The sequence below is a fragment of the Malurus melanocephalus genome, unplaced genomic scaffold, assembly GCF_030028575.1.
Source record: "Malurus melanocephalus ecotype Western Australia unplaced genomic scaffold, MMel_1.1 scaffold_96, whole genome shotgun sequence".
Taxonomy (NCBI): domain Eukaryota; kingdom Metazoa; phylum Chordata; class Aves; order Passeriformes; family Maluridae; genus Malurus; species Malurus melanocephalus.
The window spans coordinates 712630-734139 of NW_026623328.1; the positions used below are offsets into that span (position 1 = coordinate 712630).

General features: G+C 39.0%; 1 protein-coding gene across 1 annotated transcript; it reads right to left on the bottom strand.

The window, feature by feature from the left end:
• Positions 1-49: 49 nt before the first annotated feature.
• CIB2 (calcium and integrin binding family member 2) lies at positions 50-20878 on the bottom strand. The gene is made up of 5 exons (XM_057368614.1): positions 20832-20878; positions 11842-11953; positions 6584-6731; positions 6301-6496; positions 50-976 (listed from the first exon to the last, which is right to left on the bottom strand). The coding sequence occupies exons 2-5, from the start codon at positions 11929-11931 to the stop codon at positions 955-957; spliced, it is 456 nt and encodes a 151-aa protein (XP_057224597.1). The 5' UTR covers positions 11932-11953; positions 20832-20878; the 3' UTR covers positions 50-954.
• Between the last annotated feature and the right edge of the window lie 632 nt (positions 20879-21510).

The window sequence follows — 21510 nt, forward strand, 5'->3', positions numbered from 1 at the left end:
ATACTGGAAGTGAAAAAAAAAAAAACAAGAAGAAAGAAATCTAGCTGGTTTTCAGCTGGAGGGGGAAGAGAAACATAGAACTGCATTCATGCATTTTATGGGAGAGATTGCATAGCTTGTTTAGAAAGAAAATGTCTTTTCATGTCCTTAATAGTAGTTCTGTGCTTCTTCAACTTCTTCATGAGTTACAGATGACCGTGTTCCTCCATTCAACATTATCAGCCCATAGAATGAGTAAAATGCAGGAGCCCCTTTGAGAATAAGGACACAATTTTACCGTTTATCTTGGGAAGAAATTAATCACGTATGCAGTTTTCAYATAGAAAAGGCAAGTATTTCAAGTTTTATAAGGACACAACAATTCATAAAGTATTGGTTGAAGGTAAGCACCAAACCCAGCAGTTGCCATTTCAGTGGCTGAAAGGCAAACCTGGGCTGTGGTCGTCTTCAACATGGGGAGCTTGATGTTGACTGCAGTTCTTTCACCTCAGATATTTTCCATGCAAGATCCCCAGCTGTACAACACAGTGTTAGAGGCATCTCATTATTTAAGGCCCATTCTTTCTTTTAAATATTCTTGGAAAACATACCAAAGCTAATCTTCCTCTCAATATTTTTTTTGCACTTTTAAGAGCAGTATTAAATATTCATAAATATAAAAACTATATGGAAATACCCTTAATAATATTCTGCTTCTGACTGTTAAAAAAAAAGGGGAAGAAAAAAAGAAAAACCCAATCCAACAACCAACCATCTTTGTCAGAGCGCTTGGCCAGCAGTGAAGATAAAAATGTGACTGTTCCAAATAACCTGTAGATCACATGATGTTTCTGTCTCTTTGTGGACCAGAATTATTTCARTACTTTCTGCTGAGTTCTAAGAAGCCCTCATTAGAGGAAAAAAAAGCCCCTGGAGTGCCTGAGATTCAGAAAGGCTGGACAGGCAGAAACATCTTCAGATTCTTATGTGGAAAGTACTGCAAAAGAAAGAAAAAGATTAAGAGATATAAACACATTTGTCACTAGGCACAACATTTTCCTAAAGTACAAAAAGGAAGATGCTGTGTCAAGAAATGGACTCTATTCTTTGATGCTTTGAGAAGATTGAAATATTATGGTAGAAAATTTCATCAAAATATTGGCTCAGGGACCAAGCTCAGYACTGGATTAAATCAAGTGTAAACTGCACAATTTATTTGATTTRGAGCAGAGCTAAATGCTTCCCAGTGGTACTTTGGCTATGGCACAGWATTTGGGTTCTAAACAGGACAAATTAGGCAGGTAAAGTTGTTTCTCTTGTTGGGACAAAGATCCTGACTGTTATCTTCCATTTGCTCTGAAYACAGGCAAGCAGCATGTCTTATACTGCCAGGAATCTTCAGAAGAGCTCCCGAGCATCTCAGCAGGACAGGGAGAGATAATTGAAAGAATTTSTGCTCAAACCTCACTGTCTAGAGACAGCAAACCCTGTTCACTTCATAATAGTATCAGCTGCAAGCTTCTTTCTTGACTGACTGAAATGAGAAGAGATTATTAGATACTTTTGCATGTAAATTCTGTAATTTTGTTGCCTACTCTGAAAGAAAGCCTTTTTGGAACACTTGAGAGGCTGAAGAGCTCTGGATGCAYGCATTTTGGGTTTTGGTTTACCAAAACAATACTCTAACTTAATTACAGCTATTAGATTTGAATCAGAAATTCACTAAAGGAAGTTCGTGATGTGTATTTGGAGAAGACAAAATTTCATATCCACCATGGTCCCTAGGAACTTTGTCTCTAGGAATTTATTCAATCTGGGTGACAGTAAAAGAKGTGCTGTGTAGCAGCCTGGCACACCAGCCTAAGTATTATGAGAGAAAGCAGACAGTGATGCAAATAATTTACTGGTACTAGAGTTTTTTCAATAGAAGAATTATAAGTATCTTGTTCACAATTCAAGAAATGTCTAGTGACTACATTAATCCAAGCTTTTAAAAATTCAGCTCCCACACAGGTAATATCTGGGAGCTACAAAATCCATAACATTGTATGTGAAAACATTTTAAGCATGGCTCCTAAAAAAAATCCATCCAAATCCACATGACTGGAAATCTATCTATTGGGAAAAGAATTCTATTTTTATCAGAGTGTCATTTTGGACTTTGAAGTTTTAGCTTTTTCCTAAGAAGCAGCTGAAATACTCTGTGAAAAATACTGACAAAAATGATTCCCTTCCAGTGTTTCTTTGCTAAGCAACTGTTGCCAATTTGTCACTAGCTCTATTATTAGTCCTCAAGAACTAATTAATCTGCATGTTGGGACAGTCTTATGAGGTGCACATTCCCTTCAAGAGAGAKTCCCTTACTTCAGCATTTGGTAGGATTGGAGTCATCACATCAACTGGTGGATGGGCAAAGGCCCAACAAAGTTTCAGAAACACTGCATTTCCAATGCCATCACCTTGTTTAATGTGTTGTTTCCCTGTCTGGTTCTGGCAGCTCCCAGGTATTACTAATGCYTTATTCCTCTTAAACCCCATTACATATTGTTACAGCATGCTTCACCCTCAGGCATTCAAATAAGCTGAAACTTCCAGGATGATTTATAAAACAATTTCCTGTGGAAAACGTAACCAGTCTTGTAGAACAGAACACTTAGCTAGTGCCAGCTCAAACTGCCAATGCTTCCATTAAACTACAAGCAGCTTCTTAATGATAACAATTTTGAGTGAAATAAAACTACTGGGATCAAATTTTCTGAACTAGTAACTGTCATTATCATTTACAGCTTAGTCCAGCTTCTGGGATAACAGCCAAATGCATAGATCTTCCATGGTTAATGATCAACAGTGTTTTCTTCTAGTCTGGAAAAAATTCCTCAACGACAGCAGTGCAAATCAAGCAACAGACTTTACTGCATCTTCATTTACCTGACAGCAGCACAAAGCTGGCAAAGCCTTCCTGTAGGAGATTAAACCTACACAGGGTCATTAAGTTAAAGTTTGAGAAAGGAGTGATGAGATAAGGAAAATCAGTCAATGTACAGGGGGTGAACTTCAGCTCATAGCAGGTCAAAGCCTGGATCATGGTGCCAAAGCTAATGCCTGCTGTGTATGTTAAGTAGGCATGAAAATATGACAGCTTAAAAAACCCCATAATGTGTAAAAAACTGCTTCAAAACCTGAGTGCATATTGCTATAGGAATTGGGCCTTCAAAGGTTTTCCACAGAGTAAAGATGTTCCTCCTCAGGAACTTCAAATCTCATGTTAATGATGATGATGATAATTTACAGCTGGATGAAAGTTCTCAATGTTTGTTTAAGTCAGATGAGCACCGGTCCCACAAAACAGAGCAGTACAGATCACCTGCTCAAGCAATGGCTGAGCCAGTGATAAAACTAAACTGCCTGGAATCCTACATTTCCTCCTTTTCTGATGTGGAGAGGTGGCTTTTGGTGGGGTGAAAAGGTAAAGAACAGAGTAAGAAATCCTTTATTACAGATTAAAATCATGAGGGGCCTTGTAAGTTATTCAGCATTTTCAAAAACCTCACATACTATGTGCCAGCATGGTATTCTGGGATCAGATATTCAGAAATATTGACTGTCTATGGCTTCACAGCAAAATCCCTGCAAACTGCAGTTACCCACCACCTCCAATTGCTCACTAGCAATAATTTTCAATGTGGCTATAGCTTTGGTTCCTAGGTGTTCCACTTTCACAGCTGCTGAGCAGCTGAAGTGTAAATCATCAGACTCATGGTCTTCCTTGAAGTTTAAATTTCAGAATGCATTCAATTGGGCACAAAAAGTGGAGATATATGCAACCAACRAAAATATGACTGTCTCTGGACATTGATGGGTTGCTATTTCCTCCATGTTAAGGAAGATTAACTGCTTAAGATTTCAAATGGACACAGTGAGACCATGTTTTCATAGTTTTTTGCAATAGTAAGAAGCTAGTTCAGTTCACCACTGGTATATAGGGCTGGTGATCTGCTATTAAAACACTTCCTGTGCTTTGCATGCTCTGTATTAGATTACCCAGYGAAGCTGCACAGCTCTGCCTGCCCTTCAGCTGCACACAGCCCAAGGCCATCACTTCAGACAACCATCACAGCTGAAGACTCAGAAGAGAATAAAATGAGAGGTTGTGAATAGAGCATTCAGAAAGATGTAGGAAAGCATTGGTTCAGTAAATGACTAGGTAATGTGTCCAAGACTATTATGGCACAATTGAACTTAATGAACAGGAACTGGGTTTTTTGAGGGGTAAGAGATCAGCGACAGGAATTGCACTCTTGTTCCATGTCTCACAGTCTGTCATGTGCTGGCAGGCACTGGCTGCTGCCAGAGAGTGCTTGTTTAGGTTCAGTCCCCAGTCAGACTTTGGTGTACCTATCGTGGCATTAAACTTCAATGAATCCCATTCCAGAAGTCAAATAACTCTCTCTCTCTTTAGAATGCAACATTTATGTAGTATTTTAAAAATCAGAATAAGTTCCTCAGAACAGGAAGTTCAGTGTTACAAATATGTCAATCAGTGATGCAGTGCATACAGGAAAAATAGTACTAACAATGTCCTAAAAACATAAAAKACCATTACAGGTAAAATGAACAGTAAACCACAGTAAAGCACAGGTATCAAATCTTCCATACAGATTGGTTTGGATAAAAGTGGTCTCGTAACCCTGTTACTTTTTTTCCCTGCAACTGTTGACTCTGGTTGAAACAGAAACCAAACTAGAGAACCAACACATTCTCTTCTCAACTCAGAGACTTTTTTCCACTACACTCTCATTTTTCAACATAGCTTTAAAGACATGTTGATGAACCATGAGAAACATCAGATTCTTCAGAGTCTAATATTTTCTTTACATATTTTTCCGGCTAAGAAATTATTTTCTTTGTACTATTATCGCCATAGAAGCTGCTATTTGTATAGAAACTGCCTCGTCAGAGGCTCTAAACCAGTGTTTTGGTTAGGAGGTGGAAGGAGATCCTTTTTTATGTCATCAAGAGCTTTTAGGCCTGAGAACTTCAGAGATGAATCCCATGACCCAGATAAACTCCTGAACCTGAAAGGAAAGGGAAGTTACAATTTCTCTTGAAGCCAGGGATGCAAAGCATCTGCTTTAAATATTCTGTAATACTTCACTTCTYACTTCATCCCTCTTTTTACTCATCATCTTGCTCTGCTGAATATCCAGCACTCAGTGATTTTCATAATTTCCTCATCTTCCCAAAACATCATAAAACTGGAAAAGAARAATAATTGTGACAGTCAATCCAACGGCTGCACTGGCAAACATTCCTCTCTGCAGCTTTCTCAGGAAATGACTGGACTGCACAGCATCCTCAGCCTGGAACTCTCAGTCAGCAGTTTGCAAGCCTCCACAACACAGCAGTAAAGTCAGTCATGGCACAGGAAAYTTCTGAAACTGCAGCTTCTGCTGAATCTTCAGATCTGCCTTCAATTCTTCACATTTGATCATTGCTCTCTGCCGGATTTGTAGGTGCAGCACAGCCTTTTGATTGATTAAAGGAAACCCTACCTGACCCCAGCAGCTTCTACATGGACAGCAGTGTAAAGAAAATGTTTTCTTAGCTGGAAAYATCTGTAAACAAAATACTAGAATACCTACTGAGCTGAGCCTCATCATAATGATGATATGTATCTTGTTCTAAAAGGGTTTCTGTTGATACACTTGATTAGTCAAGGAATACTTGAAATGTATAAAAGGCATTCACATTAACTTTGAGTGTCTCCYCTCCAGAAGCTGATGTTTCTCAAGGTTCACAGGAATCATGTGCTCCTGCTTTATTGTAGACTCGCTGTAACATCTTTCCTCGGAAATTTCATTCAGGAAAGAAATAAACTGTTCTATATTCTGCAAGACACAGGTCCTTCAAAAAACATTCTGATTTCATCAGCAAAAAGATCAATCYGTTTCCATGTATATTATCACATGTATACAATATTTACCCACATTCCTATGCAGATAGCAGTGATCCTTGCTATAGGCTTAAGAAAAATATTAATTTGAGCTGATAATAGAACAAAATGTTTTCCTGAACCCACACCAACAGGGGTGGAGGGGCAGGGAAGGTGATAATTAAAAGTCATTGAGCTTTTAGTCTTAAATTAGGAGAGAACTGGGATATGCCCTAGAAAAGTAAACTGATCTAGGTAAGAACTCATCCTCTAGTCAGCTCTCTAGTAAAATACKTATTGTCTCACATTGCTTGTGTTACACTGCACAGAGATATCCTAAAAAAAAATCTGGAAGTATGGAAGAAAATCTCTTTTTCTTAAAATAATACCTGAGAAAGTCCGGTGCCTTGGAAATCATGTTTTCAAAATCTGCATATCCTAATTTSCCATCACCATCCATGTCAGCCTCCTCTATCACTTTCTCACAAACCAGGGTGATTTCTTCTGCTGTCAGCTCTTCCCGGGTCAGCTTGTTGAGGGTTTTTTCCAAGTCTGCTTTACAAATGAAGTTATCTGTGTTAAAATCTAAASAAGGGAAGAACCAATGGTCACCAAGTGTCCCACTGTTGACTCCAAACATAAAAAGCACCCCAGAGCACTCCCATAYAGTACCATAGATCTTAAAGGCATAGATCGCTTTCAGCTCTCGGGGAGCCATTTCACTGAGCACAGAGAACATATCCACAAAGTCATTGAAGCTCAGGCTCCCCTCTCCATCTTCTGAGAAAGACTCCACAATCCTTTCTTTGAAGGGATTTTCCTGTRAAAGACATATATAGATTGGTAKTTGAAAGATTAAAAAAACTGCATACTCTCTGATAATGAACATTAAATTTCATGGTTGGTTCTTTGAAGACAATTTTYTCTTTTTTTTTTCCTCCAAAAATGCATCCAAAAATCTACATTTGTGTGCTTTAGCAGGAAGTTTCAGAAGTCTTTGCTGCTCAGTAGCACCACTTCTGGCCTTTATTTTCACTSTGATACACGTCAATGTCCAGCCTGTGGGAGATCATTATTAGCACCCTAGAATATGACAATGTTCTAAAACCATAATCACACAAGCAARCATAAGAAAAGCTGCTTTATTTCTCTGAAACACAGAACAAGTGTTTTTATAGTAAAACTCCAACATCCTTCTCACAGCTATCTAAAACCCCAACAGCAACTCATAGCTGTGTAAAACTTGGCAAATCAATTCAATTCTGTTGAATATGAACAGTATGTTGGATATGAGCAGAATCTCATCAAAGCTGTTCTACAGATCTTATCTGCAGCCAATACACTGATTAACATATTGATCTATAAATGTAAACAGTGTGGTGGCGCCACATTAAGGTCATTGTTTTTAATATGCATGCAGCATTTTGTTTCGTTTTAGAAGAAGCTATATTGTGAAAGCTCAGAAGCTCAATTATATATGAATTTAATTTTTTTTTTCGCTGTAAGTTTAATTACCTACAGGTATTTATAAACCATACAATTATTTAAAATGAAATTTCAAATAACAGCTATGTTTGACAGATGAGCGACCAGAAAATGCTATTTTTTAGTTTACTTGAATTCTTTCTTGATAATTCACACMTAGAACAAAAGCATCTACAGAACATATTTTTGACATAACTGTGAAGACTAAAAAAATAAAAACAAGGAATAGGAACAAGACTGTTTTAATGGGCAGGTGAAGTAGAGACCACAGAGCTCAAATGAAACCAATTAAAGTAGTCAATACTAAACAAAAATTTTCCTGCAAGATTTGATGTCTGAAGAAATTCCACCATAGGAAACAGGCCTACAGATTTCAAAGGGTAGGAGATTAATGAGTTCACTGTTCAGATGAAGACAAAACCAGGCCAGATAAAACAAAATTAAATAGAATAGAAAAGAAGGATTCCTGAAAACAAAAAGATAGCTGCCTCACAAAGCAGCAGGGTCACATMTCTCCAGGGTCTCAGAATGAAAAACAACACCCCAGAACCAGGCAGATGGCTGAGAGAACCTCATTGTAAAAGGATATGAACTAATCACTCATGTCTCATGAATGATGTGTAGGTACAGCAGGTGTGCATCTGTGGGTACTGCTCAGGTTAAAGTACCTCACTTAAATGCCTGGAAATGTGCCTGGAAATGTTTGTGGCATATACATTTACCTGTTTGTGGGATACACATACAAAACCCGCAAGGAAGAACAATTGGTTCTATTATTTCAAACTGCCAGTTTGTAAATAAGTTCAATAAGATTCATTTGGGCTGAAATATATCAAAAGGCCCACTTTCTTCCTAAAAGCACACCAAAAATGATGTATGTGTTAAATGTTTAATATTTGAGAATGCCAAACATCAGAATGGACATCAAAAACACATTAGAAATTTATTTTTCATTTCTAAAATGCTGTCTCATTTTCTCTGGAACAAACCTGATCAGAACTAAGTGTCATGGTAACAGTAGTAAACTGACATCTTAGAGGCAGCATTGGGTAACAAACCAGGAGCACACAGATGCAAATATCCCTATCAGCAGTGAATATCAAACCTGGGACTTTGGGCATGAGAAAGGYTAAGGCAGGATCTCACTGACTCACTAAGCATATTGCAGTGGCATAGGATGAGTTATTTATTTGGCATGTCAGAGGTCTTGAAAATACAGATGAATTAAGAATGAATTAAATGGACCTAAGCATACTTAAGTAATTCTTAGCCAAATGGATCTCTAAAACCAAAATGAAAAATAAAATCTTTCCTCATATTGATTTCTTTCCTTTAACTTTCTCATATTATGTGTCTTCAGGCAGTATATCTGTGGCTTACACAATGGAAAGTATTAGCTTACCTTCACAGATACTTTTCACATCCTTTCTGTAATTTCATTACCTCTACTCTAAAGAGCACAGATTAGGGTTCCATCATATTTAAAGGAAGAGCCATGGGGGAAGGGAATAAAGGGGAAAATGATACTGTTCTTTCCTAGATTGCTTTCCCTCAAGAACTAATTGTTGAAAAAAAGAATCCTTTTAAAACTAGAAACTTGCCATGTTAAAAGGCTTTTTCTGTACTAAAACTAGAGGGGAGCACACACACTTGAGACTCTCAGATAAAAAGGGATTTCAGAGAAGCAAGGACAGTGGTCTGAAGGGAATGAAACATCCCATCATAACCAGAAACAAGTAACAGAATGCAGACAAGGATGTTGAGATGAGCTGGAAGCAGGGCTGGGGCTTGGGAAGAGCATCACCCWGCTCTCTCAGGTGATTTTTGCCCATTACATATAGAAAGCTTTGAACCTGAAAACTCAYTGAAATCACTTCTAAAATCTCACCCTATTAACACAGTAGAAAGAATTTTTATTTTGAAGCAACTCACATATACTGATGTTTAAACTTATTAACAAACAGGGTGCTACCATTGTTTCTGCAATGTGCACTAGATTTGCTGTTCCCTCTGTGTCCTTCCTGCCTCCTGAGTGATTCCTGTGCCTGCTGCCCTTCCTGTTTCAGCAGTGGATTTATGARCTACCTCACTCCCCACTGCAGCTAATGACAAGGCCTGTGAGGATCAATGAAGTTCCTGCATGAGCCAAAACCCAGAAAACAACAGATCATAGAGTGAGTGAAACAAAAATGGTTCCCTCCAGGAGCCCTTTGCTGACCAACTCCTGAGAGAAGGATTGCTCTGCATTGCAATACCCACAGAGAGCTCACACTGCAGGGGAAGAGCCAGAGACTTTGGGATGTGGATAGGGACCCACATCCCAACCTGCTACCAACCACAGGGCTCTCTGTCACCAGGTTACATTCCCACATGCAGCTCTGTGGCAAAGACGGGATAATGGGAGTGAAATCAATTTTAATTTGAAAAAGATCACTTTTGCTTTCTCCCTGGTCCCATACTGAACAGTCCATATCATGGCTACAGTTTTGCAATATTAATTACTGCAATCTCACAGGTGTCCAGATGCCCCAAAGTTAATTTATTAGACTGGTGCCTTTGTAACAAAGATTGTCAAAATTAGAGAACAGACACTGCAATAAAACTGATGGAGTAAAGTAGCTCTGTTCACCTCAGTGTAATGGTAGACCTAATCAACTTAAAGTACTTTCTCTCCCCTTCTTTATTTATTTATTTCTTGTCCTGACTTTCAACTTTTAAGAACCAGAAGTGAGTGAATAATTCATTACCAATTAGAGTGAGTGACCACCAGCACTTTTTTCCTTGAAACACAAAAATCCTGGCTCAAAACATTAATGCGTGAGGTAAAGATCTTTCTTTATTGTAGCAGAATCTAATTTAGAAAAGTGCATTATTGATTCTATCCGTTTGTCAGAACTTGCAGTGGTATTGAGCTCAACATTGCCAGTAACTACAAATGTAATGTGTATATGAAAAAAGCCAGGTGCATTGAAATTAGCACTAATTTTATTAGAATTCAATAGACATTTAGGCCATTTATTTCTATTTTAAGATGTAAATGTTGGCTTTGTCTTCACCTTGATGAAAATTTACCGAAGAAAATAAACACCATAATGATTTGTTAGACAGTCTGGTCAAGTTGCAAAGGTTAAAGATTTTTTTCTGAGTGTTTGAGCTGGACTCAGTACCTAGGTTGCTTCAAAATGGAACTCTTGGGGAAAGACTCTCTCCCCCTCACACCCATCTGCACAGGTGACCACAAGATGTTTCACAATAAAGATGGGCCCCAGTTTATAAAAAAGATCCCATGCATTAATAGCTTTTAGTGTCAATGCTTTGAAAGAATTATGGAATAAGACATAGTCTCTTCTTACAGTTATTTTACTGGAAACAAGCTCAATAGCTGTTGAAAGCACTTTTCTCTGTRAGCTCCTAGAATTCCTGAAATAAGTGGTTTGACATCACTATTTCTAAGGTTATTCCACAGATTTATAAGACCTGAGAGAGAATTTGATAAAATTGAGCACTGAATTTGTCCTGTTATTTTCATAAAGTCAAGTTCCATTACCCTGGAGACATCTTCTAAAGTAGGGTCAGAAAGCCTCAGAGACCTGTGGTGCAAGAAGATACATTGTGATCCACTTCACAAGTGAAAGTCTCTTCGGAAGTCTACCATTACCACCTAAGTTTGCTAAACTGACAAGAGATGCTCCTACATCTCAATCTCAGCATGATCCAATATAAAATTTCTGGTTTGCATGTCAGCTTAACTACCAGGCCTTCCATCTCTAACATTCTCATAGAATGAGCTGTTCTTTAAGTGTTCAATTCTGTATCAYTGAAGCCAAAAAAACTCTGTGAGATTGTAATTTCTCGCATTCTTTTCTAAACTCAGCCTTGATTTGTCACAAAGCAACTCTCAGCTATCTGGCAGTTAACCTCTGAGGAGTCACAGAACTGTGCCTAAAGATTTCAGATTGTGCTATCAAGATCCCAGAGATGATGACATAAACCCTAAGGAACACTGATGCCATCAGAAAAAGCATAAACATGTTTTGCTGAAGAAGCCCATGCTTGCAGAAAAAGAATTCTAAATTGTTTCKCAGTCTCTTCAGAAATACAAGCTGTCCATAGGCTTCTGCTAAATTGGAGGCTGAAAAATAACTGAAGGATTAATTTTTTTCCAAGTCTTCTATTGAATTAAATGCTCGTATGTGTTTAATGTTTCCATTTATATGAATTTTTATTTCCTATTAATTTCCTTTAACATCTACCCAACAGTCTCTGCAAGAAAGACATTCACCTAAATATTTTCCAATTTTTGGGGCTGGTTTTGCCCTTGAACAGTAGCAGGAAAGGGAAGAGCTCAGCATGCCACAGTGCTTCTGGATATCAAACTTGGCAAAAATTCTGGCAGATGAGCTACAGAAGTTAAGATACAGTTGGAAAGCAGTCAGAAGTSATACCTTTAGCTCAGGCATGTTTATTATAAGCTGCATAGGTAGTTTAACATCTGGGTCCTTTGTATAGTCCATGGGAACAACGTTTGGTGCCATTTCATAGTATCGGCCGTGCAACCTGTAAACAAGCAGAGACAAACAGCCATGRCCAATTTTAAATAACCAAATCCATTCAGAGAGTAATCAGACACAGTTCTGCTCATTGCTTTTAGTGCACAAGTCTGAGCCCACCAAAKTCCCATCTTTTTGGGAAAACTGGGGTTTGGATGCAGTATCCAGGCATAACTGCTACCAGCCCCCATGCATTAATCGAGGTGTGTAACTGAGCAATGCTTCACACTGTGTGTCTGTAACATTTAGCCACTGCCCAGGTATGTGCACACAAGGCCTAAACCAAGGCGTGTACTACAAAATGCAATWCTTATCACACGTGCAAGTTTAGGCTTGCATCTGATTCATAAACTCATTAGGGCAGAAAATACAAGAGACAATGACAAAGGGGTCACTAACACAGCATTCTGAGCTCTCAGTAGGTYACATGTACCACTTGTCTACATAAAAAAAGCTGTATTTTTAGACTTATTTTCCTTTTAAGGAAAAATCCTGCCTGCTCACTAGGAATACTAACAATTACATATAGAGATTATCTTGTTTTGTACAGCAGAACATAAACAAGGCAGTAATAGAGGAAGCAATGCCTCAGCAAACCCTTCATCTCCCCAGCTTTACCTGCAACAGCCCCTCAGTCAGCCCCACACCCAACTGAGCTACTTCAGAATCTTGTGCGGAAACCAACTGAAAAACTAGGAGAAAATCATTTACAAGCATCTGTTTTCTGACGATTATGATGTGCCATAAAGAACACATGAAAYGAARATAACAGATACATTTTTTTTTCTGCGTCTTAGGAAACTGATGTCTTCCCACTGCACTGCAATATTTTGTGCCATACCGGAAATTGGATATTCACTGACCTAAGCACATTTCAGCTCTCACCACAACTCACCCTGACATTTCATAAATACTGTGTAATTCAAGATGCAATAGCCATTTCCCTCCTCAGCAACTGATTTCTCCATTGTGAACAGCACTTACAAAGATGCCTCTAAATACAACAGAAAAAGCAGCTTAAAAGCACTTGAAAGAAAGCAAACCWTTCAAGCCAAATATCCATCTAAGGATTACCTTCTTTTTTAAAAGACAGAATACAGAAATKGTGTTCTAGTTTCAAGAAAATGAAGCACTCATCATTGGCACAACTTGACCACTGTGGGTAACGCTTCAAAATTCAGGAGCTGAAAATCCCTGCTTATTTTAAGTGCCAAGATTTGCTTCTCTGCTTTCTCTAATATTAGACTYGTCTCTTTATAATATGCAAGCAGTGCAAAGTAAACCTATCATTTCTTGCTGAAAGAATTCCCCATTTTGTCCACAGAAATTACCATCTGTTGATACTGAAGTTCAGCCATACCCTTTAGTAGCTGAAAGAAGGATCTGTTTTCCAACTCTAGACCAATCTCTRCTAGAATTCTCCAGAAGGCAGGTGCTGCACACAAACGTGTAGGTAATTAACTGYAGATTTGAGAGCAGCTCTCATATCCTGTTTTCCTCCCAATTAACTCTGCCATTAATTCACCAAATTGGTCAAAGATCTGTGGATGTAAGAGCTTTCCATCTGAGTGGATTTCACACTAAAGCATCCAAATGAGTCTGTAGGAAGTGGCTCTGATCTATCACCAGCAAAGTAAATTACAGCAATAAAATACATCTTCCACAAGCTTTTATCTGCAAGAATCTTGCAACTCTATTTGTAACAGTCCTATCACATGGCGTGATTAGCATTTATGACAGTGAAAAGGGCCAYAAGATTTCCCTACACCCCACACACAATAAATTGCACTTGCTCCATTATCTTTTATAATAAAAACCCCATCCTTTATAATAAAAAACCAACCAAAAAACCTAASCCTTTTCCCACTGGAATGTCTTTATGGTGGGAGGTACTTCAGGGACATTATGCATTGTTTTGTCATAAACTGGATTGACAGTCTATTAAATACTGGATTTTGTAGAAACCAGGTTGAAAAGCCAGAAGTTAGTTGAGTAACTTCYGTTACATTGGGTGAGTACTTACTTTGTGGCAGGAAACAATGCATGTCTGATCAATTACTCTGTAACACGATGTAAAGCTCAGTAGACACCGGGGTTATTTACACCCATCATCCTCCTGTCTTTATGCAATAGCTCACTACACCTTGTAGTGTTGTGCACTATGACAAATCCTGTGAGTCAGACYCAGTAATCACTTCCCAAATGCTGCTCTCATCACTGACTGTTCTCTCACATCTCTCAGTAACATTAGTTACTAACTGCAAATAGAGAAGAAACAAAACTCTGCTGCAGGCTCTAACATTTCTCCTGTTTTTGTAGAAGCAGAAGGCTCTTCAGGTGACCTGAACATATAAGAGCAGCTGTGACCTAGAGGAGAAGCTTTTTGTCCTTTTACTCAACATGCCAGAAGCATATCTGAAAACAACCTAAATCTGCTTTCKCTATCTGCCCTAGATACAGAAACATTTATGCCTTGTTACAGAGGCAAAGCAAGGTTTGGCAGTGCTTTCTGAACACACACAGATTTGGAAAAGGTGCCATTATCACACAGAGCCCATCAGGCATATTCAGAAGCTCAAGACCAGCCTCAGTCTCTCTGCAGTAGTGACTACCACAGATCCTGCATTTGCATTTGCTTTAAAAGACTCTTCTGGATGCAGAAGCATTTTCTCATTCCTGGATGTACTCACTTTTGCACCAGGMTTCCTCAATTACTTCGCATGGAAGTAGGAGAGGAAAAACTGGCAGTGTCTTCTGTTCCACAAATGAGAGTGGGAGGGAATGTACTGATAAATTTAATGGCAAATTTCATTCACCGATGATGCTCTGTCTCCACAAGTACTGGTACATGTTTAAGCTTCATGTACAACATTCAAGGATTTAGGCTGTGATTCTGTATCACTTTAATCCAGTGTAAACCCAGATTGCTGATATGSCCTTGCAGAAATTTGGAGCCCACCACCCACTCATGTCCCTTGCATAAGCATTAACACTAACACGTATTAACACTTACACATTAGGAATGTATAGTGAGGTTCAGGGAACTGAAGTTTGAAAATATAGAGGTTTTCACAGTCARCTCCTTGAGGTATCTGAAGCAACTGCAACACCAGTGCAAAAAAATGGGGGTTTAATTTTTCTATTAAATGAATCATTAAATGCAGAAGAAAACTTACCCCTGTAGACAGCAGTAATTTTAAAATCAGCTCACCTGCTTATCAGCCRATGAAAACAAAAAGGCTGTGTTCAGAAAAAGTCCCTCAATACAGTTTTGTCTCTACAGTTGACTTTTGATTGATGCTAACTTTTGTTCTGCCACTTGGGGTATTTTACAAGGCAAAAAAGGGGGGTCAGAGTCTGTTCTCAGTTCTCAAGGATGAAGAACCCTGAAGTCAGCATGAGTTAAATTTTGTGGGTATTTGCTGGACAGYTTGGGATGGCTCTAAACTTAAAATAGAGCCTCCAGCTCTACCTGAGTAGTCCTGAAGAAAGAAATTTCTAAGCTTACACCCTGCAGCAACCATTTAAATTCACCATTGAGCTTTGGGAGGGAGTCTCTACCAAGGTCACCAGTGGGTGTGTTAAAACACAACAGCTCTTCCTTGGCTTGCTGTACATCTCCACCATTAAATGTAGTGACAACACATTACAGGAGGCTGGGCTGCCATTTGAACAGGAACTCTGCACTGAAGGAGCACTGAAAACAAAAGATAAAAGCTTGCAATGGCTCATTGATTAGAAATAAGTAGAGGCTTTAAAGTGCATTTAGAAATTAATAAACACCTCCCAAATTCTCCTCCCGCATTCACAGCAACAGTCACTTGATTTATGCTGTAAGGGGAAAACATTTTTTATTCAGCAATATATATTCTATTTATTCCTAAATGAAAGGGATGCATTMAAAGACTTGTACATTACAATCAAGCCCATCTCAAGGAGTAAAAGCTAGATTGCACTGCATTGCTCTGCATGTTCATTAAAGAAATAGCAAATGGCTTAAGCAGAGCAATGAAACCAGGCAGTGAGTGCTGTGGACAGTCCCACAGGGGGTCACAGGAGCCCTGCCATCACCTGACCACACACTGCTTGTACAGGATGGAACAACCTCAGCCAGCAGCAGGACCAGAAGTGCTCAGCTGCTGTTCAGATGCATTTTTGGTTATTCACCACTATCAAAGCTAGAGGCTCTGCCCAGATGCCAGAGCTGAACAAAAAAGCTGGAGMAGGACTTKCTGTTATACACGGAGAGAATTCACCAATCCAGAGACCAGCAGGAGAAATGACAAGYCAACCCACAGCMCTGGAAACAGAAAGAGCTGATTGCTCAGCCCTTCCAAGCACCTGGAGATGAGATGGCTGGAAGTAAAAGAAGCAACAGCTTTGAAGATGGAATTGCACGGACTGCAGGACAGAATGCACTGATGGGAATTGATCTACAACCCTYGCTACAGAGGCTGCAGCCCTGTACCGATGCAAATCAGTGAACTGCACATGCTCTCCTGTCCTGCAGTGCTTTAATGGACAGCTGGGAATAGACCAAAATCCACAAGTCTGCCACACAGGGAGAAAAAGCTGCTAGAGCTCAAAGAGAAGGAGGTCCATTAATCTGGGGCTGAGCAACTCAGGAAGGAGGGGCCTTCGAGGCTGCCAGCAACTGATAAAGAATTTATTTTCAGGGTCTCAGATTTATGCCATACTTGCACAAACTGTTTTYGCAACAACAAATGTTAAATGTTGCACATGGTAACTCAGGCATAAATCTCTCTGCTGCACCAATTCCTCASTGAATTACTGCTTCCAAGGATTGCAAGAGGTTAGAACAGTCTATTAGAGAAGRGGGTCTACCATGTGAAGCTGAAACCAAAACATCAGGAGACTTGATGTAAGGAAATTCAGATAGAAACTGAAACCCCACTCACTAAACTGCTACAGCTCAACAGATAAAAAATAAAGAACAGTGGCAATCACAAACAGGAAAAGTTGAAATGTGAAGGAATTCTGTCACTGATATGCCTCATCCCTTTTATTTTTCAAGTTGAAGTTATTTTCATCATATCAATAAAAGGCAATAACTGGTTACAGAAATCAGATTTATAAAAAGGCAGCATAATAGCRTGAGAAAAAGTAGATAGATGTGTCTTCTGCTAGTTTTTAGTTAACATGTATTTATTCATCTCTGCAGTACAAAATGAAGCAGCAYAAATTAATTCAAGAGAATACTAGATAAATATCCGCCCAAATCATCTGCTGTAAAATTAAAAAGGAATAGCAAGAAATGTTTCTGGCAGACAATTTATAATACATTTCTTCTAAATCTGGTCATAGTTARGAAGGTTTTGACTTTGAATACATGTACTCTGCTGTTCCCAGAACTACATGATGCATTTTAAGTATAGACACAAGCAGTTTTTGATGTTTTTYCTTTCTTGAAGCACCACTCAAACCCCTGCTCACAGGCCTCTTTTCTGCTGGTGATTTAAAGAATCCCAGAATGACTGAGGTTGCAAGGAACTCCTGGAGATGATCTGGTGTGCGAGTGCACCCTGAAGCAAGCTGCCCAGGACCACATCCAGATAGCTTTAAAATATCTCCAAGGATAGAGATTCCACAGCCTCTCTGGGCAGCCTGTTCCAGTGCTCTGACTAAAATATAATATAGGAAAAGTTTGTGGTACAGAAATGCAGGAACTGCCTAGAAGCCCCTTTTTTTTAATCGTAGAGGATACAGAAATGTTTTTATCAATAAGAATAATAGTGTAATTAACAACAAAAAAAAAATAGCTGCTTCAGGATGTATGTTCTTCATGTATGCCATTTCTTCTCTAAAGCCCAGGAAAATTCCCAAGGGTACAGAGTTCCCCCCAACTTTATTCTTTCGGCTGACATTTTTTCCCCCAAAGCTGACAATAGGGGAATTCCCCCTTTCTGCACACAAAAATTCAAACTCTTTAAAAGAAAAACAGGAGCAGTGTCCCTAATCCCTCTCTCCACTTGTTTAGCAATTTGCTCCACAGGGAGCTGCATCCCAAGCATTTGCTCCCTTATAAGGAAGGCTTTCCAAACACTTGAAGGAAACCACTGCTTCATTCTCTGGCAGATTTCAGTTTTAAAATCCAGCATTCAGCTGGACTGGCTAGAATGGCTCCTCTYACCCCACCTTTCACCCATCAAAAACAAGCCAAAAAACAGGCAGAGAAGAGAATGCAACAGAAGAATTAATTTTCTTCTACAAAAAGGCTCAAAGGTTTGCTGACTTCCCAGACATTGTCCAGTTTGGCCATTTAGTGCCTGGCAGTGTCTAACTATGTTTAGTCAGTCGCAAGTGATACAACTTGAATTTACAAGTTTTGTGCTTTTTGTTTTTTGGCTAGGACAGACATCCAAGAACACCTGTGTTCAAGTGCCTGGGTGTTTGCCAAACTGTACCAGTCTACAGGGAGAAGCAGAAACAGATGGGCTGGCAAGCAGATAACCGTCATTGCTGGAGTAAAAGCTTGTCTGCAAGAAAATCAGATTTGCAAAACCAAGTAAGAGAAATAATGCCTTATAAGAGGCAACTCAACCATTTGTTCCCATTTATAATCACAAGAGAGGCACGTTATACAAACAGACTCATTACTATGACTAAAGTGGTTTTCCAACTTCTCTTCACATCCTTTTTTTCCTGTTATTTCTCTTTCTACAGAACAGACGTTTTCCAGTATAACAAATCTTTTTGAATGGTGATGCCCAAAACTGGACAGTCTATTCCCACTGAGATCCCAACACTGCTGACTGGAATGCTCACATTTTATAAACACTGCTGAGGCTAACACATTGTAAAAATTCATTTCCCTTTTTTGCAAGAGCATTGCGACAGTGGTGTTGTTAAAATTAYGCTCACTTTGTTTAGATCATTAACCCCATGACCCATTTTTTCTGATACAYTGCATTCGCAAATTTTTCTCAGTTCTTAGGATGTGTGTGAGTTTCCTTTTGCTCACTTTGGCTCTAGTAATTTCTCTAACATACCGAGTATTGCTGGAAAAGCTAATCTTGATCTTCACAGCATCTGCAGTTCTCTTCACCTCAGTGTTTCTTACCACTCTCACCAATTTTCCATGTTCAGGAGTACCTTGACCAAGAGGTCAGTGCACTTACACAAGTAGAAAAGAACTGGAATATGTAAAAGCCTTTACCAAAATTAAGATATGTTGCAGCTTCTTCTTTTCTGTGACTTACAAAGGCAGACACTCACAGGAAGATTTGCTTTTAACAAATCCACAGTGGCTGCCTCTGAGCATGTATTAAGTTCTGGGCACTTACAGACTGATTGTCTACCAGCGTGTTCTGGCATCTTTCCATGCAGCGAAGTTGTGTCCTGAAGCTACACTGGTCTCATTTCCACATTCTCCTTCAGAAAACTCGGGCATGTTTTCAAAGCCCTAACACCACCAAAACAATCACTAACACCTCAAAAAATTTGTCAACTGTCCTATGGGTATTTTAGACAAAGTTTTGAGTCAGTGGTAACAAATATATCTACAATATTCAACATTCTTTACCACGTTCTTGCCCTGGGCCCATGAGTGAATGCTATGAGCTGTGATCAGCACTTCCCAAAATTAACCATCTTTAACAAAGATTTAGGATCACATTTAGGTTTTCTGGTGATAAACAGCCATCACACCAACAGTGAGCTATGGTTTCTATTTTTCTCTTTCATCAGAYACATTTGCCTAAGCTACAGTCTTACTTCATATTTTTTCCTAGATCCATTTTCAGCGTCGTGTGTTATTTTTCTCTTCACTTTAAAAATTCTATTGGTTTCTAATAGTTTGCAACTTATCCACACTCAGATTACTAATCAAAAGAAAGTGTCCTCAACCCCCCTGGCCACAGCCTGCATTTATGCATTTATGGACTTTGATGCTGCCACCAAATCTTTGCACACTGAAGCAAGTGTGGAAGTCAAACACCTTATTGGTAGGGGATGCTGTCTCGCTCTCCTCTCCTCATTTTCAGTTGCATTCACCCGCTCTGGTTCTTGTGCCAGCTTTGGCACTCATCTGATCCCTCAGAGRGCTGATTCAGCTTATTAAACTAGCAGAAAATAGATTTACTGTTGTTTTGGGTTTTGATAGGCTACTTTCCCTGTAGGGACAGATAAAAACACTTAGCCCATTTCACCTAATTGCCATCTCATGCTGGTTTACATGAATCTAAATTGAAGCTGCCATATTAATCCCTTCATCCCCACCTCCACAACAGCACCTCTTCCTCATTAACAGTCATGGAAATGGATGCTGAGCCAGACAGGGCTTGCCTTTTTTTTTTTTTCTTTTTGTCAGGTTGCCCCTTGCTGGATCATCTCACTGAACTTGGCAGCTGCACAAGAAATTCAGTTCAGCCTAAGGAGAACTGGACCAGCACTTCCTCCACGACCCCTGTGAGCATCCTGCAGTGCATAAATAAGTGCCCAGCAGTATTCAGATGCCCCTTCTCTGAGACAAGGAGATGTAAAATCTGTAAGTGCTAATTAACCAGAGGGTTAGAACCTATTTTATTCCTGCACAGTAAAACTTTACTTCAGATATGTAGAAACAGCTCTGGATTCTACACTGACTGCAGGAAGTGCCCTCACTGGTACCACCAAGCAGAAGAGCAGCCAATCCCTTTTGTACAAGTCACTGGCTCAACCCTAAAAAGTCTAAGATATTCAGCTTAAGYGAATCACCATCAGTCTCCTTATGACAATTACGCATTATAAGCGTATCTTACGTCAAATTCTGTCCTCATTCATTCCTGCAGAATAACTGGCTTTATCTGGTTTCCTCACAATCAGATAAAAAGATTTAGCCCCTTCCACATGGATCACTAAGGAGAAATTTAAAACAATTTACTTACCGAAGGATTTCCTTCCGAGTGAAGAACGTGCAATCCTGTTAAAAAAACAAAATATGTAATTGTACTACAGAAATATTAAAAATAACTGCTAAGAATTATTTTTCGACCTTTTGGAAGGAAACTCAGATCTGACARAGAAACATGAAAGATGTTGTTTGGGTGTCATCTACTTTTGAGTCAGAAAGCAATATACACCATAAAATAACAGAAATATTCCAAGRACAGGCCTATCAGTAAAAAGAAAGGTATTGGTAATATGATAGTTCAGGAGGAAAAAAAGAAAGCAGGTTACTGAGATATTTCTCCAATGTGGAATGACCAGACAAGAAACAAAATTAAATCAAAACAATAAGGCATATGCCAAAAGTATTCAATAAATGAATACAGAAAACTATAAACAACAAATAGATGACAAAAACTGCCTTCTAACTTGAAGAGCCCCTCTATTGGATACAACTGGTTTAATAATAGAATTATGTGGTTATTTATTAGTTGTTAACTCTTGCTAACAATCAGTTTGCACTGTGGTCAGTAGTGAAGGCTGCAAATGTCTCTGTTTTAGGAGCATGGATAGATGGACAGTCCCTGCTCTGAACAGCAGCAAACTATTCAGCTGTCCCTCTGCTATCACAGAATTAGAAATAGTTTACTAAAATGCAAAGTAGAGCTTGCTGAACAT